This window comes from Olea europaea, chromosome 1 (genome assembly GCF_002742605.1).
Source record: "Olea europaea var. sylvestris chromosome 1, O_europaea_v1, whole genome shotgun sequence".
In the NCBI taxonomy this organism is placed as follows: Eukaryota; Viridiplantae; Streptophyta; class Magnoliopsida; order Lamiales; family Oleaceae; genus Olea; species Olea europaea.
This window is the reverse complement of record NC_036237.1, coordinates 767,747-784,943: the sequence shown is the minus strand read 5'-3', so window position 1 is coordinate 784,943 and position 17,197 is coordinate 767,747. Positions and strand designations below refer to the sequence as shown.

The window sequence follows — 17,197 nt, the reverse complement described above, 5'->3', positions numbered from 1 at the left end:
CTTTTCCAACCCTGACGACGATGATTTTCCAACATTTCATCCCAAGAAGATTTTGGGAATTTTGTCTTTGGTTGTTACACCCTTCATTACATTAAATGGCGGGCGCACCATCGCCCAATGCTGAGAATTGACTTACATCTGCCTTGGAGCATTGGAGTATTAGACCGGGTTTTAAGTTTTAGGGCCTCTTATAATCATTCTTGTGAGGCGTGGAACCAGATCAGAATTTTGAGAATTTGCAATGACTCAATATGTAGACTTTTGATAGCTGTGGAAAGAGAGAGCATTTCTTGTGGTTATGCCTCACCATGCAGAAAGGTGATGTTTACTTCACATGACTTGCAGAAATTCTTTATCTAATCCATATGCGATTTTTTTGTGATGCCTGATGTTACTTGAATATCTTTCAAGAGTAAACTCAAATAATCACCATTTCTTGCCCACTTAACGCATTCCTGGTTTTGGACGACAACAGAAATGGTCAGTGGTTGGAAAACTTCCATGTCGCGTGAAAACCACACTAGTTGGGTTTTGCATTGAATGGAATGCTGGATTTTACAACGGGGCAACGAGGCAAAGGACCCGATGATCCAGCTCCGAGAAAGGTCATCGGGGAGATGTGGAGAACAAGATTGAGCTTATGAATTGTTTTCTTTCCTCTTAATTTTTTTGACAGATATATGCCTCCATCAGTATTTGTTGATAATAATCAATAGCTCCTAATTTTATTTTATTTTAATTTATTTATTTGTATCATTAGACTTGTACCACAGCAATGTGATTAGTACCGCGATTCTTCCTTTTTATGTGAAAATATTCTTTAATGTTTTATCCAAATGTTCGACAAAAAATGCAAGAATTATCCTACAGTGGAATTCATTGGTACAAGCAATAGTTTCACATGATACTGTGGAATTCATATAATTACTTAATTATAAGTGAAATTTGAAGCATCCAAAGCTAGGTTCAACAGAATTTATATTTTTGCATTTGTTTCTTAAGGATGTTATTTTAGATCAATTTTCTCTAAAAACATTTTTAATTAAACAAAACACTTTCATAAAATTATTTAAACATGTTTCAAAATAATTTTTTAACTAAAAAGTCTTGCCAAACATGTCTTATGATACAAAAGAAGCTGATTTTCTAAGTTTGTAATTAACTGCAAGGTTTTAGAACTACAAGCAACCAATAAAATTTTCAATCAAACGACTCAATCTTAATAATTAAATAATTTTGCTACCAATGACGTAAACGCAACATTCTCACATATTAGGACAACAAATTGTTAATTAATCTGAAGGTTCAAAAAATATAATTTTAAAATGTCACGGTTTTCACGAATGCTACTGAAAGAATAGTAGTTTCTAAAGTAAAAAAGAAAGTCATCAGAAAACAAAATGATCACTTCGTTGTGATTTATACCAGAAGTCATCAAAATCTTTTATAAATTAGACATCCTAAAATACTTCAAGAAACTAATTCACGTCTTAACAGTAACTATAAATTCAAACAAACAAACAATTTATGGGATTCAAACCCGCCAACATAGCGAAAGTGAACCCACGGATAACAATTTAATAGCGTTCTTCGTACACGCTATATTTCCTCTCTCAAACCCAAAGGCTTTATTCGACATAAAACAACCAATAAAAAAATACAGTATCGATTGTCAAACTAAACAGATAGAGGTACACAAACCACAATGAACACGAACCCTAAAGCGATCTTAACTCGTTGCTTCCTCAATAGATTAAGAACATTACAATAATTTAGTTTTCCCACCAACGTGAAAGTACAGAAACACAGGCAGATATAGGATAAATTAATAACAATACATCGATTACCGGATTTCATCCTCGAGGTTGCGGAAACCAGCTGTCAAATCCTCGTGAAGTTTCTTGAATTTTGCAACCAGGGCTTCCTCTCCTTCAGCTGGATCCTCGAACTTTTGAGACCTGTATTGTTATAAGAAAAAGGAAAGATGAGGACCGGCAGCATGGAAATCAAACAAGCATTACAAAATGTCATGACAAAGTCGAGTCAATCATCAATGGCTGCGATATACTCACACTAAACGGTAGAATAAATCTCCTAGACGATGCTTAATAAGAGTGTAGGTTATCTTCTGGCCATCCATACCAGCTCCTCGTTCCACCGCCTGCATGTCAAAATATGTTACAGATTAAATACAGTGTTTTGAAACCAGCCTGCGTATTGAACTGGAAAAGGGAAAGTGTCAAGGATCAAAAGGTCGAATTGGATGCAAAAATAAATAAATAAATGTGTACACGGTAAAAATTATAACAATTATTTTAAGTTTTCACGTCACGAATTCATCGTAAATACCAATGCTTTTTAATTGGAATTTTTTTTCCGCAACTTTTTTGAACATCTCAATATCAATAACCAATATGATCAAATGTTTTGTTTTGTTCAAAATAAAACCATTTTCAGCCTATTGAAATTCTTCAATGCAGCGATCAAATGAAGACAAGGTAGAGTAAAGCAAACATAAACAACTAGCTTTACTGGTGGTCCTATATCTAGTCCCATATTGGAAGATAATCAAAGGGATCGGAAATGGGCATCGTTAAAATGGGCAAACAGCCAGGCTACAGTTGCGCATGCCTAGTAAAAATCAGTCTCATTTTCATTTAAAATCTGTTAGCTTTTTTAACAGAATGTCTGACATGGCAGATGGTAGTCTGAATGACTTCCATACTGGACATTACATAAGAAAATTGATGTGTATAACTGAGTGACCAAACTGTAACAAAAGGCAAACTTCAGTGACAAGTTGATGATTGAACCCAAAACTGCAGATAATGGAAACATAACATAGTACTGAATGTTAAAAAGGCTCAGCATCAATCCACAACTAATATCTGATGCCTGCTAGCTCGTGTATAACGAATTTGAACTTTTAACATGTTGCATAAAGGATTGCAAGTTTTACATTTAATGATTCAAAATCAAGCACTTCAGTATAAATAGTATCCTCTAAATTAATGATCATTCAAAAATTTTAATGGCATGTATCATAACTGAAAAGAGGAAACGCTTGCTAAATAATATACCTGATTAGCCAAATTGTAGAAATGAATGATGTTGCGCATCATCCAAACAGACTTGTAGAATGGGCAGAATTTATCGTAACTGTCACAAAAGACAACATTCAGATAAGTCTTGTAAGGCATTCAATTGAACTGAATCAACTATTAAGAAAAAATATAGTAGAGACTCACGGTGTAAATGCATTCTGTGCAAGATAGTCCTCCCTCAAGAGCTTAGCAGTTTCCAGGGTAATTTTATCTGTTTCAGCTAAAGCATCCTTTCCGACAAGCTGCAATAAGGAAATAACTAGACATCATATAAAGCTGTATTCTTTTCTTTTCTTTATTTTATTTCAACCATTTCAAATTCAGGGTCGATGTCTCATTTTCTGGGCAAGAACTGGATAAGAGACTATAATAGTTCAGATACATTCAACAGAAATTGGAGGGAATTGTTCGTGAAAGACAATTTAGGATCAGAAAGAGAGAGAACAATTTGCTGAATAAACAGCTACGCTTATTAGAATGCATTTTGGTCACAGTAACAAACATTTCTGTGCCCACATCCAATGTTTCAATGTGTAGTACCAAATTGAATCCATTCCAAAAGGCTGCAGACGTCCTTTCAAGGTCAACTTACGAAACCTGATCCGAACTACTTGGGACAAGTCAATGAAGAAATCATTCATATCATATTAATCATAACAGATAAAAAGTATATAAGCAGAAAGAGTTAGGTAAAGAAAGATGAGTTCGTATTTTATTTTTATATTTATATTCTGAATTCAGTTCTGACTGGAAACAACAATTTTTGTACTTCCCTCCCATCAACATCACAAAAATAGGACCTTTTAAACCAGAAACTGTAAATACCTGCACGATTTCATTCAAATCATCCTCTCTTTGCAGCACTTCACGAGCTTTTGTCCTGATATCAATAAAATCCGGATCGAACTTCTCATAAAAGGATTCCAGTGCCTGAAAAAACGAGCTTCAGCCCAAGAGAAATTTGGCTTGCAGAGAGCATAAAATAAGCATGTGTCCAGAATATAAATCAAAGACCTCAGCAAAATGGAAACATACCCCCGAATACTTCGAGTAAGAAATAAGCCAGTTTACAGAAGGGAAATGCTTTCTCTGTGCCAGTTTTTTGTCCAGACCCCAGAAAACCTGAAATATGGAAACTGAGAACAAGAAATGGCCTAATGTCTAAAAAGAAGATAGACTTGCGAGTTGTTCAACATCTGTAATTACCTGGACAATACTGAGTGTTGCAGACGTAACAGGATCAGAGAAATCTCCTCCCGGAGGTGAAACAGCACCGACAATGGTGACACTGCCAGTTCTTTCTGGTCCACTGAGACATTTAACTTTACCAGCGCGCTCATAGAAGGATGCCAAACGTGCTGCCAAGTATGCAGGATATCCACTGTCGGCAGGCATCTCTGCCTGTAAAGCAAAATATATGTTGAATACAATCAGGATTTGACAAGTTTAAACTTCAGGAGTTTTGAGAAATAGGGTCATCCCATGCCAATTGAATAGATAGAATGGTTGCCTGATAATATCTAAAAATAGAAGACAACTCTGAAGTTTGTGCTCTGTCTGTGTGCTCTAGTGAGGCTCTAGTGAGGCTAAATTTTAGTCACTGATATATAATTAGCTAATACATAACAAACATACAAGCAGTGTTGCAAGTATTTATGGAGACGTAGAAACTATCGCAAAAATAAGATTTTTCTTTTCTGTTGGTATTATCACAAAACACATCAAATTATTTTATTTTCCAGTACTTCATTAATTGCAAGAAGGAAATTGGCCTGATGTGTGCTCTCTGCCTCATGGCAAAAAATGGGGTTAATGTGTTATGTCTAACCGGGTGACCAAAATAGAGGTTAATACTAGTCACTAATGTATGCATCTGACACGTGACAAGAAAATATGCAGTGCTGTTCGTATACAATGACAGAGAAATAATGACACCTATAAGTTTTTTCCCTTCTGCTTGTATCATTATAAAAACAAATCAATTCATTCCATTTCCCAGTACTTCATTAAATTCAAAGCAAAATCATTTGATGACTGTGTCACTTTTCAGGAGACTTTTTTTTCCCAGCTGGGGGATCCCAATATCCTCCTAACAGTCAAAAGTTTTCAAAAGATAGGCCAGATGTGAACTCTCAATACCTATGTTATTACTAAGGTAGCTTTCTACTTAAAAGAACAGAGATAAGTATTACTCCTTATCAGGGAAGTCTTTCTTAACAAAAAGTCTAAAACAGTTTACTCAAAATAACAACAAAATATGACCCTTACCAGGCGACCTGAAATTTCACGCAATGCTTCTGCCCAACGAGATGTTGAATCTGCCATCATACTGACATTGTAGCCCATATCTCTGAAATATTCAGCTATAGTGATTCCTGAAAATCCACATTCAAGTAAGCTGTAAAACTATCCATTTGATGGGTAAACCACCACTGCCTTGGTTCGTCCAATAAAAAAGCATGGTGGAGTATAAATACAATATGATACAAACATAAGAAAGCATGTGCATCAGTAAAAATAAGTCATTGACAGTCCCTTAAGCAACTGCAGGAACAAAGTCTTGGTAGTCTACTAGCAGTAGGCATACCAAAAGGCTTTGAAATGGTTAACATTCAATTACATCAGCCATCCGCTGAGTAACTGGAGCAGAAAATGGATGATTTCAACAAATTAAAAAATTACAGATCGAATGAGAAACGAGAAATGAATTTCTATAAAGTAATCATGACAAAGAACTCAAATTGGAGGGAGCTTCAGTGCTACTAAAAATAAATTTCGCCGGGACAGCTGATAGATTAAGAATATTCATGAGAATTATGTTTACCTGTATAAATTGAAGCCTCACGAGCAGCCACTGGCATGTTTGACGTGTTGGCCACCAGTGTAGTACGCTTCATGACAGACTCCTCCCGGCCATCAGGTAGCGTCATTGTCAATTGAGGAAAGTCCATAAGCACCTGTAGTTAGTAGTCTATGTTTATATACTCTGATGATGTTATTAGCTGCTAAAAACAACAGAAAAAAGTGTACCTCTGCCATTTCATTTCCTCTTTCTCCACAACCAACATACACCACAGTGTCAGAGTTAGAATACTGCATTTTATTTTTCAAGGATAGGAAAACCGGTTTAAAATAAGATTTCAGTTCGCCAGATTAACAATAAAACAAAGAAGAAAATGAACTCAATGACATTAACCTTGGAAAGAGCTTGACTAATAACTGTTTTCCCACAACCAAACGCCCCAGGTATTGCACAAGTACCACCAAGAACAGAGGGAAATAAAGCATCAAGAACACGCTGAATAGAACAGAGGTTCGGTTAACGCATTTCTGAAGATGGTAACATGTAGAAGAAAAATATATTAGAACAGCGACATGAGTGTTTGTAAAAAAGTCACCTGCCCGGTCAGAAGAGGAGTATCAGCAGCAAGCTTAGAAGCCACAGGCCTTGGTGTACGTACAGGCCAAGTCTGCAGATAAATAGACATGTCAAAGAAAGTTTTCTGAAAACAATAAAGCATTCACTGAACTTCAAAATTATCCACGATTAGAAGGTGACCTGAAGCATAGTAAATTGCTTTTTGACGCCTTGAAACTCAAGTTCAAGAACAGTGTCCTGCATATAAAATGGACAGATTAATGCAAGAGAATGAAGATATCATGAATTGAACTTAAACTAAATTATGGAAGTTCTGTATTAGCGTAAAAGTGGAGTTAAAAAGACAAACCTTCAAAGAGTATTGGCCAGGTGGGGCAATGTAGCTTATCTTTCCCATAGCATCAGGAGGAAGTGCCACATTGTGTTGCATTAAACTGTTTTCAAATACATTCTGCATAGGAAAGATGTCATGTATTGACGTGTAGATTAAACAATTTGGAAGTGCCGATAAGAGATGCAATGAGATTTCATGAGAAGAATTTTAAACTTTCAGCATGCTGATTTAAGTTCTGTAAAACTTACAGCATATAAGTCTCCACCTGTCAAGAGATCTCCCTCTCCTGCACAGGAATGTGATGTTACATTAGTAAAGGTGTCACCAAGCTACTCTACATTTCTAATTTGAGTTAAAACCATTGATTTGATATTAATTGATTTGGAATTCTTCAGGCACACCTATTTTCTTAGGCTGAAATTCCCAAAGAATGTCTTTGTCGAGAGCTGGGACAGAAACACCACGAGGAATATAGACATCGCCTGATCTTTTTGCAATTGTCTTCAGAGGCCTCTGCATTAAGTATTGGATAGGAAAACAAAGCTAACATTAGATGGTTGTCTCCACTGGCCATAAGCAAAGCTCGGAATGTGATATGTCATATTGAAGTGCTCAAATTTGGGAGGGGGGATTGGACATTTAGACAAGAAGATTTCTTTGAACCTGAATACCGTCAAAGATGTTCCCAAGAATTCCAGGCCCCAATTCCACTGACAGAGGCTGTGGAGTAGGAAAATTAGTAAAATATGGTTTATGTCTTTTAGCATATACAGGAAAACCAGTAAAGAACTCCAATGAATGAATTAAAATAGTTAGCATGAAAACCTTGTGTGTTCGTAGAACAGGATCATTCACCATCAAGCCAGCCGTTTCTTCATAAACTGCAAGAAAACCAGAAAAAGATTGATTTTCGACAATGGGAAATCTTAATTCTAATTCATATAAAACAGACTAGACATTGAGGAAATAAATCATACTTTTCATTCTTTATTCATTTACTCGACCACAGTTCATTTATTTTTTTACTTCTTCTTTGTAGGTTGATGGTGTGTATGCCACTGGACAGGAAGACCTGACACTTTATGGGAAAGAGAAAGCATGAACAACAAATAATTAACCTTGAATTGTGGCCGAATCTCCTTCCAACCTAATAATTTCCCCGATAAGGTTGTCATGTCCAACTCGAACAAGTTCATACATGGCAGCTCCTGCCATTCCATCAGCAACAACCACTGGTCCAGATACCTATTGAATAATAAAATGTATATTAGAACATAATTTGCTAGAGCCTTTCAACCAAAACACTCACCAGCTCTTGAAAACATGGGAAACTTTAGAGTGTTGATTTTACTGTCAAGAATGATCTCCCCACCAAGCTGATAATTATCCCAATAAAGGGAGGTCGTATGAGAACAAACAATTCTGAAGTACTTAAAATATACAGCATGGGATTGTGAAGTCTGAGGTCAGGGAAAAAAAAAAGGCTTGCAACCTTCTGAAATTGGGATAACAATAGCGAGACAGAGTAACAAGTATAATATAACCTTTGCATCAATGTTTAGCAAGACAGGTCTCCTGAGTCTCCTGATGTCAAAGCATTTATACATTTTCTTTTTCTTGTTTTCAAATTAGTCTGAAAGTACTGATACTAAAGATCCGGGCATCAATTAGTAATCACTTAAATGGACTAAATGGAGTGACCCGACTCATGTTAGCAAAAACTAAAAGATTTCTGCTAATGCTCACACCGGAGGAAAGGAATGCAAGTATACACTACGAGGTAACAACATACTAAATCTAAGTAAGGGGCGAGATGTATTGATTATAAACTAATATTTCGGTTCTCAGAGCAGCGGCAATAAGACCAGATCTCTTGAAATCACAAATTCTATTTGGAAACAGTAGGTTCAACTAAACATTAGCAGAATAATTCCATCAAAGAAGAAAATCAAAATTGACCAAATTATATCAAATTCAACCAAAAAACAAATCGATGATGTGAAGTGTAACTGTGATCCACCAAACAATCAATGCAAAATGCAACGAGTAACGGTTGTGAAATGGAAGTTGAAAAGGAAATTGAATTGAATACTGAAAGCAGAGTGGTGAAAATACAGATAGGAGGAAGTAGAAGAACCTTGCGAACATATCCATACTCGCTCTCCTTCTCGGAATCCTCGAAGGTAGTCAAAGGACCTCCATACACCGACGGCATCTTTCTCCGTTTTCGGTTAAACGGATGCAATCGATTGTAAAATCAGATACAGGAACAGAATCTCAGCTGACGAGATCCAATCGTGATATATTTCGATGACGAGTCAAAGGATGAATCGCTGAACCGAGAGAGAGAAGGTGAATAACAATTTATATGTGCGCCGGTGGTGCACGTTAGTCGATCATCCAATTCTCTTAAGCCGCGTAAGTGAACTCGTGTGGTATTTATTTATTGTTTAATAATTAATGTTCGCTCCACGTTTTCTGCTCTTGTCATCTGACACCTCGTGGCTGTAGTAAAAAGTAATATGTTTGGAGTGTTTTTAGAACGTTCAAACACTCGAAGAAACAACGAAAATGTATTTTGAGTTTTATGTTATAAATTTATTATTGTTTTTGAAAAATCTAATTCAGAAATAGTAGATCAAACACGTTTTCCGTGTTTTACAAAATTAAAAACAGTAAACTAAATACACTCTTACTTAAAGTTTAGATTTTCTTAAAAAAAAAAAAAAAAAAAAATCTGAGAGAAATAAAGTTCTTGGATAAGTGAATAATACTTGTTGCGCCTCTCACGAAAAGGCTCCAGATTGTAGCCCATGTGGCAAATAGCTAAATAATTCGCCACATCAACACCGAAGCATCGAGGCGCAAACGCTACAGACATATCTGGCTATATGCCAAGCCCTCGAGGTGATATGCCTCAGAATAGCATAAGTCAAACTGGCAATGGGCGGATCATCATTGTTGGAGTGGCATCACGTCACGTCTCGTCTATACTAGGTGCAAATTTTCTTATGCAAAGATTTAGCCAAAATAAGATCAATATGATTGATTGATGTGATGTTTTGCATAGATAGACATCTAAAGGTCAAATCAAGAAATCCATCACTATGGAACATTAAATACCCGCCACCTACAGATTGTTTGATTGACACCTAGGAGGGAATGCCTCGATCGACAGATACAGCCACGTGTCCCTTTATCCAAAGGCATAGATCCACCTCTCCCCCTATTATTTTCATTGAAGGTAATGCAATCTTATATATTTGACACACAATCTATTTTATTATCTTTGAGATCGAAGAGGTTTTTTTCTTCCTTCATCATCTAACTTGATCGTCAGAGTACCTATGGTTGCCTCCACCACCATCGAAAAGTGCTATAAGTAACTATCGGTGTACTATCATGTGCATGAAGACATCTACGTGGAGTACCTACCTGTCAACCACGTTATCTTTAAAGGAAGTTGAGGCCGATAACACTTATGAATTCATTAAAATGCGTACTTGAAAATGAGCTTTGATCCTTTATAAATAAATTATAAATTTTGTATTTCTTGAAAAGTAATTTATTAGCTTAATTTGAACATTATTAAGCCACTGTTTATCTACCATTAAAGTAAGCAAGTGAATTTTAGAATTGTAAATTTTTGGAAAATTGTGGTAACAGATAAGAAAATTTTTGGATTTATGTGCAAAATATTTTATTGTGAGTATGTATAATTAAAAATGAGTTTGAGAAAAAAAATGAATTTTGATTTAATCATAGACACACGAGAATGGTAGAGAAAATAAAATAAAAAGTGTTGGATGTTATATCTGATTAGCCAAATAATAAAAATGAATGATGTTGCGCATCACTCAAAATGGACTCATGGAGCAAACAAAATTTATTGTATATACTTGTCACCAATGAAAATATTTAGAAACTAGATGATGACGATGATGATGACTATGATAATGATAATGGAGAAAAAGTGTGGTTTCTTGTTATAGTACAGCTTGGCATACATGTTGAGTTTCTTACAAGTTGGGGAGAGGCGAAGAAGTGGTGGATTCATTTCTCAGAGAGGGGCTACATTCATCGTGTTGATTTCTTGGTGAGTTGGGAGAGCTGGGGTATGAGGAATTAAATGAGTTGGAAATAATTGAAATTTCCATGGCTGAAAAAGTTTGTTGTGCGATCTAGGTAAATCTATTGGTGGCATATTTCATCTTGTCATCGCAAACCAAATGGCGATTTTATAATGTATGTTTCACAAGCTCATATCAATTGGGATAGGAGCACTTATGTACATCCCGTGAATGATGGTTAAGTATCGTAGCTAGCTATCACATGGGGTGTATTTGAAACCTTCAAGGTTGGAGGTGCTCCCCTTACTCTAGGTGCTCTTGTCGCTTCCCATAATGCCACACCATGACCGACGGCAAGAAGCTCATCTTCTCCACAATTAATTTAGCTGCACTATAGGGCGTATTCTTCATCGTGATGGCATTGACTCACAATATTGACACATCAATCAATATTTTTTGGCAATTTTAAATGGAATTGGATATCTGTGATTAGTGATGACAATAATGTCAGTGATGATGTCTGTAATCATCGACGGTGCTTCGATTGTATATCGTCGATAAAAAATTTGTTGGTGTCACTATCAATTGACTCTCTTCAACGCATCTCATACTACAATTAGTGACAAAATTAATGTCGATGATTTTGTCTGTAATCACGGACAGTGCTTCGATTTTATATCATCGAAATAGAAGTTGTTGGTGTCACTATCAATTCAAGTTTATTTTTTCCTTATTTTATATTTTTTAGAAAAATTATGACAACAATTCAAGATATCTTTTTATTTTATTTTTATTTACTTTTCAACCGTTATTTACATTTTATATTTTTATTACTCTATTTATAAACAAAATTCCCATTTAATTTATCAAAAAACTTATCACTTTAACATTAATACTAATATGATTTTTCATGAGTAATGATATTTAGTCCCACTGGGATTATAATTCCATGGGAAAAATACACAACTACTAGAGTACAAGAATCATATTTCATAACTAACAATATTATAAAATAGTTTCAAAAATCATATGCTAAATGCGATATAATAATATATAATCTAATCTAAACTAGGATAAAATGTAGTTTAAAATAGATCCTACAAAATAGATAACATTGTATAATAATGAGATGATTATTGATGATTATTTTGTGTTATCATAATACATAGATAAATCTTATTTATTCTAGAAGATATATTTCATTCCAATTGTAACTCTTATTTTGGACCTTATAAGTATGGGTCCTAATTCTTTTCCATTTTATCTCTTTTTATAACACGTTGTCAGCAAGAAAACTTAATTTATCAAAATTTAATGAAGATTCATGATGGATTGTCAAGACACCTGCTTGATTGATAGTGCAACTACATATACTATTTTTCAGGACAAAAAATATTTTTTGGACTTAACGTTAGCGAAAAAATAATGTTAATATGATATAGAGTCCACGAATTATTGTTAAAGGTTCCAAAAGAGTTTGTATTATTTTAACAAATAATACAAAATTATATATTAATGATACACTTTATTATAGCAAATTCAAAAGAAACTTGCTTAGTTTTAAAGATGTATGTTGCAATGGATATCACATTGAGACAAAGTAAGAAAATACTATTGAATATCTTTGCATTACTTCTTTTATATTTGGTTAGAAGCAGATAAGAAAAAAACTTCATGCACTCTCATCTAACATGTATTATACATTTAAAAAATGGTTGAATCAAATATTGTCACATCCAAAAAGTTGTATACTTTGGCATGATCGACTTGAACATCCAGGAGCTATAATGATGCGACAAATAATAAACAATTGACATGGACATCCTTCAAAGAATCAGAAGATTATTTTACCTAATGATTATTCGTGTGTAACTTGTTCGCAAGGCAAATTAGTGATTAGATCTTCCATTACAAAGATCAATATTGAATCTCCAACTTTTTTTTTTAAAGAATTCGTGGAAACATATGTGGGACAATTTACCCACCATGTGGACCATTTCGTTATTTTATGGTATTAATTAATTTTTCTACTAAACGATCACATGTTTGCCTACTTGCTCGAATCATAAAATTACGAGCGTAATTTCTCGATTATTAAATCAAATCTATTCATCTCGACAAAGCTAGTGAATTTAGATAACAAGCATTGGACAATTATTGCATGTTAATTGGGATTGTTATTAAACATTCGATTACACATGTCCATACACAAAATATTTATTTAACGAAGTCGTTTATTAAATGTCTACAACTTATTACTAGTTCATTACTCATGAAAATAAAACGTCCAACTTCGATTTGAGATCATGACATATTACATGCTGTGTTATTAGTTTGTATTAGACCAATTCCATATTATCAATATTCACTTTCGCAACTCACATTTGGTCATGAACCTAATATTTCTCCATACAGGTTTTTGGTTGTGCTGTTCAAGTCCTTATTTCATTCTCACAAAGCACTATGTGAATTTTGATTCACCATCTATTATTAGATATTTTAAACTTTTAACATGTGATTTATTTACTGCACATTTTGCAGATTGTCAGTTTGATGAAATGACTATCCTCACTTTGAGAAGGAAAAATTAAATCCTGAAAAATAAGGTAAAATTTATTGGAATAAAATAATTCTATCTCACATTGATCTCCGTGGCAATCAATGTGAGCAATAACTTGGAAAAAGTAATTCATTTGCAAAGAGTTACAAATCAATTATTTGAAGTATTTGTTGACATAGAAAAAGTGACAAAACCATAGGTACCAGCAGAAAATATTTCAGTAAAAATTGATATCCCTATAAGACAATCTGCTATAGTAAATGAATTTCAAATACGTTAGAAGCGTGGTCGGTCAGTTGGTTCAAAAAACTCTATACCTTGCAACAAAAAGGTACAAGAGAAAAATTAACCAAAACTTTCAAAAGAAGTAATATTATAAAAGATTTTTCAATCAAATATTGAAAATATGATTCCTGAAAAATCACAAGTGTCTAAAAATAATGATATTCTAGTAAATTATATATTATCTTATAAATTATGGAAACAAAATAATGTTATTATAGATAATATTTTTCGTATTTAGCGTGACTCTTGATATTATGCAAAATGAGAATCATGAACCACAGTCTGCTAAAGATTGTCGAAATTGAAATGATTGACTAAAATTGAAAGAAGTCATATAGACGAAATTGAATTTTTTAAAGAAATGAAAAGTATTTGGACATATAGTTCGAACACTATTAGATACAAATGGATTCTTGTGCGAAAGAGAAATAAAAATAATGAAATTACAAGATACAAAGTCTGAATTGTAGCTCAAGATTTCTCACAAAAATCGAAAATTGATTAAAGGAAACATATTCTCCCGTATGGATATCATCACTTTTAGATTCTTAATTAACTTGACTGTGTCACAAAGGTTTGATATGCGCTTTATGAATGTAGTAACTATCTATTTGTATGACTCATGTGATAGTGACATGTAAATGAAGGTCTCTATAATGATTTAAAATGTCAGGAACAAATAATATATGCTTGAGAACCATGGTCTCAATTAATTGTGTAACGATCATCATATGGATTGAAACAATCCAAACACACGTCGTATACTAGCCTTAACGAATATTCATTGAAGGAGGATTATAAATACGATGATATCCACCCATATTTTTTATAGATAAAACAAATACTGAATTTAGAATTGTGACAGTTTAGGTTGATGATTTAAATTTAATTGGAACTTCTGAAAAGCTCAAAAAATCGCTAAGTATTTGAAAATTGAATTTGAGATGAGTGATTTGCGAATAATCAAAATTTACCTTGGGTTGCAGATTGAGCATTTTTCAGAAGAATTATTTGTTCATCAATTTACATATACAAAAAAGTCTTAATTTTTTTATATGGATAATGCATATTAATTGGTACTATCTATTGTTGTTCAATCACTTGATGTGAAAATAAATCAATCTCGTCCATTTGAAGATGGAGAAAAGATTTTTGGTCCCGAAGTACCATATCTTAGTGCAATTGAAGTATTAACCTATATTGTATATTGCACTCGACTCGATATAGTTTTTTTTATAAATCTCCTTAAAAGATATAGCTTTACACCTCTCAAACACATTGGAATGATGTTAAACATATTTTTCATTACCTAAACAAGTACTATTGATTTTAAATTATTTTATTCTCAAAAGTCAGAATTTAATTTAGTAGGATATGCAGATGCATGTTATCTCTCTGACACACATAAAACTAAATTACAAACAAAATATGTATTTACATGTGGAGGAACAACTATATCATTGAGATCTGTGAAGTGATTCTTAACAGCAGCATCCTCAAACAATTTTGAAATTATTGCAATTTATGAAGCAGGACGAGAATGTGTATGGTCGGGGAATATGACCCCATCACATCCAAGCATCACGTGGATTAATTTCGTCAAAAGATAGTTCAACAAATTTTGTATGAAGATAATGCAGCTTGTATTAACCAATTTAAAGGAGATTATAACAAAGGTGACGAGGTGAAGCATGTTTCTCCAAAATTATTCCATGCACATGAGCTTTCAAATAATGGTGACATTGATATTTAACAAATTTGCTCAAGTGATAATGTGTCTAATTTATTCACAAAAATACTGTCAACGTCTATATTTAAGAAAGTGGTTCACAAGATTGGAATGTGTCAACTCAAATATCTTCCTTGATTTTCATCAGGGGGAGTGGCTATACTTTTTTTCCTTAGTCTAGGTTTTGTCCCACTGAATTTTTCTAATAAGGTTTTAATGAGGCGGCATTTTCTCTATACTCCAAAATATTAACAATTAACCATACTCTTTTTTCCTCTGTTTTGATTTTTTTCCCTCTAGTTTTTATCAAATAAAGTTTTAACGAGACAGTTATTGCACAAATAATTATCGGAAGGGAAGTATTGTAAAATAATGAAATAATCATTGATGATTATTTAGTGTTATTATGATACATAGATGAGTTTTATCTAGTTTAGAAAATATATTTCATTCCAATTGTAATTCTTATTTTGGACCCTATAAATATGGGTCATGATTCTCAATAAAAGATATACTTGAGTTTTGACTATTATCTTTTTCTCTCTTTTTATAATACTAGTTTTCCGCTCGTGCATATGTCATTTTTTAGGTGATATTAAGTTATTAACGTGTCAAAATATCTATTCAGTGCTCTCAATAAATCTACAAATTTGATTAATTGTTTAAAATGATAAATAGAAATATAATCTTCATATATAACACACTTTTGACATTAAAAAAATTAAAAGTTTATTATGAAATTTTCTGAATGACATCAAAAATTTTATTAGATTATTTAAAAAATTAATTGATCAAAAGGAAAAAGTAACAATAAGAAAAAATTTCTAAAAACGATCGAATTTCTTTTATATTTAAAAAATTTTCAGATGTTAAAATATTAAGATGAAAAATTAGTTGGCATCAATTTTGTGTTGCTATAATTGAAATTTATTTTCTGAGGATAGGATAAATGTTCCATTGATGCATATCTTAAAAATCAAAATTATTGGAGCTCATAAATCAAACATTATTTTAGTTTGAGTGGTTATTTTATATATAAAGGACTTATTTGATGATAACTATATTCAATATAATTAAAACGTGTAATTAGTCGAATCTTTTTTTTTATTGTTCAATATCCAATCGATTTAATGAATTTTTTTATTTACGTATAATATTATTTTATAGAAGATTCTGCGATTGAAAATAAAAGAGAGAAAAATGAGAAAAAAATTTTAATGGAGCCAAACAGAAACTGAGCCACAACATAATATTTTGTCACTTAAATGTGGTTGAGATTTTTATTTAATCACCCAATTTTGATATATTTGAATTTAATCTTCCAAAATTTATATACATCTAAAATATTCAATATCGTCAAAAAAATTAAACGACATCTTTTTGATTGAGTATTAATTTTTTTAACATTGTGTTAAGTTTTACATTGATTTATCACAACTACTTTTAGGAAATAAACAATATACATGATTTAATATACTCCGTGTCACATTATATAAGGCAAAATAGATTTGTATAAAAAATATATCAATCACCAAGGAAAAAGGAAATTATATTGATAAAATTGTCGCAAAAAAATAATAAATATTAATAAAATAATTAATTTTTTTAAAGAAAAAAGAACAAGTTATACGCATTTTTTAACACACGCTTGATGCACGTTTAACTATCTTCGATATTCATTTAGATCATTCGATATATCTACTATATAGTTCTCGAAATAAACTTCAAAAGAATAT

General features: G+C 32.9%; 1 protein-coding gene across 1 annotated transcript; it reads right to left on the bottom strand.

The window, feature by feature from the left end:
• Positions 1 to 1,524: 1,524 nt before the first annotated feature.
• On the bottom strand, positions 1,525 to 9,032 carry LOC111405608 (V-type proton ATPase catalytic subunit A-like). The gene is made up of 20 exons (XM_023034602.1): positions 8,955 to 9,032; positions 7,936 to 8,062; positions 7,643 to 7,698; positions 7,481 to 7,537; positions 7,219 to 7,330; positions 7,066 to 7,103; positions 6,833 to 6,934; positions 6,664 to 6,720; positions 6,503 to 6,574; positions 6,301 to 6,402; positions 6,135 to 6,197; positions 5,929 to 6,061; positions 5,373 to 5,479; positions 4,311 to 4,505; positions 4,140 to 4,226; positions 3,930 to 4,034; positions 3,249 to 3,346; positions 3,081 to 3,159; positions 2,073 to 2,161; positions 1,525 to 1,958 (listed from the first exon to the last, which is right to left on the bottom strand). Exons 1-20 carry the CDS (start codon positions 9,030 to 9,032, stop codon positions 1,844 to 1,846), a joined length of 1,872 nt encoding a protein of 623 aa, XP_022890370.1. The 3' UTR covers positions 1,525 to 1,843.
• Positions 9,033 to 17,197: the final 8,165 nt, after the last annotated feature.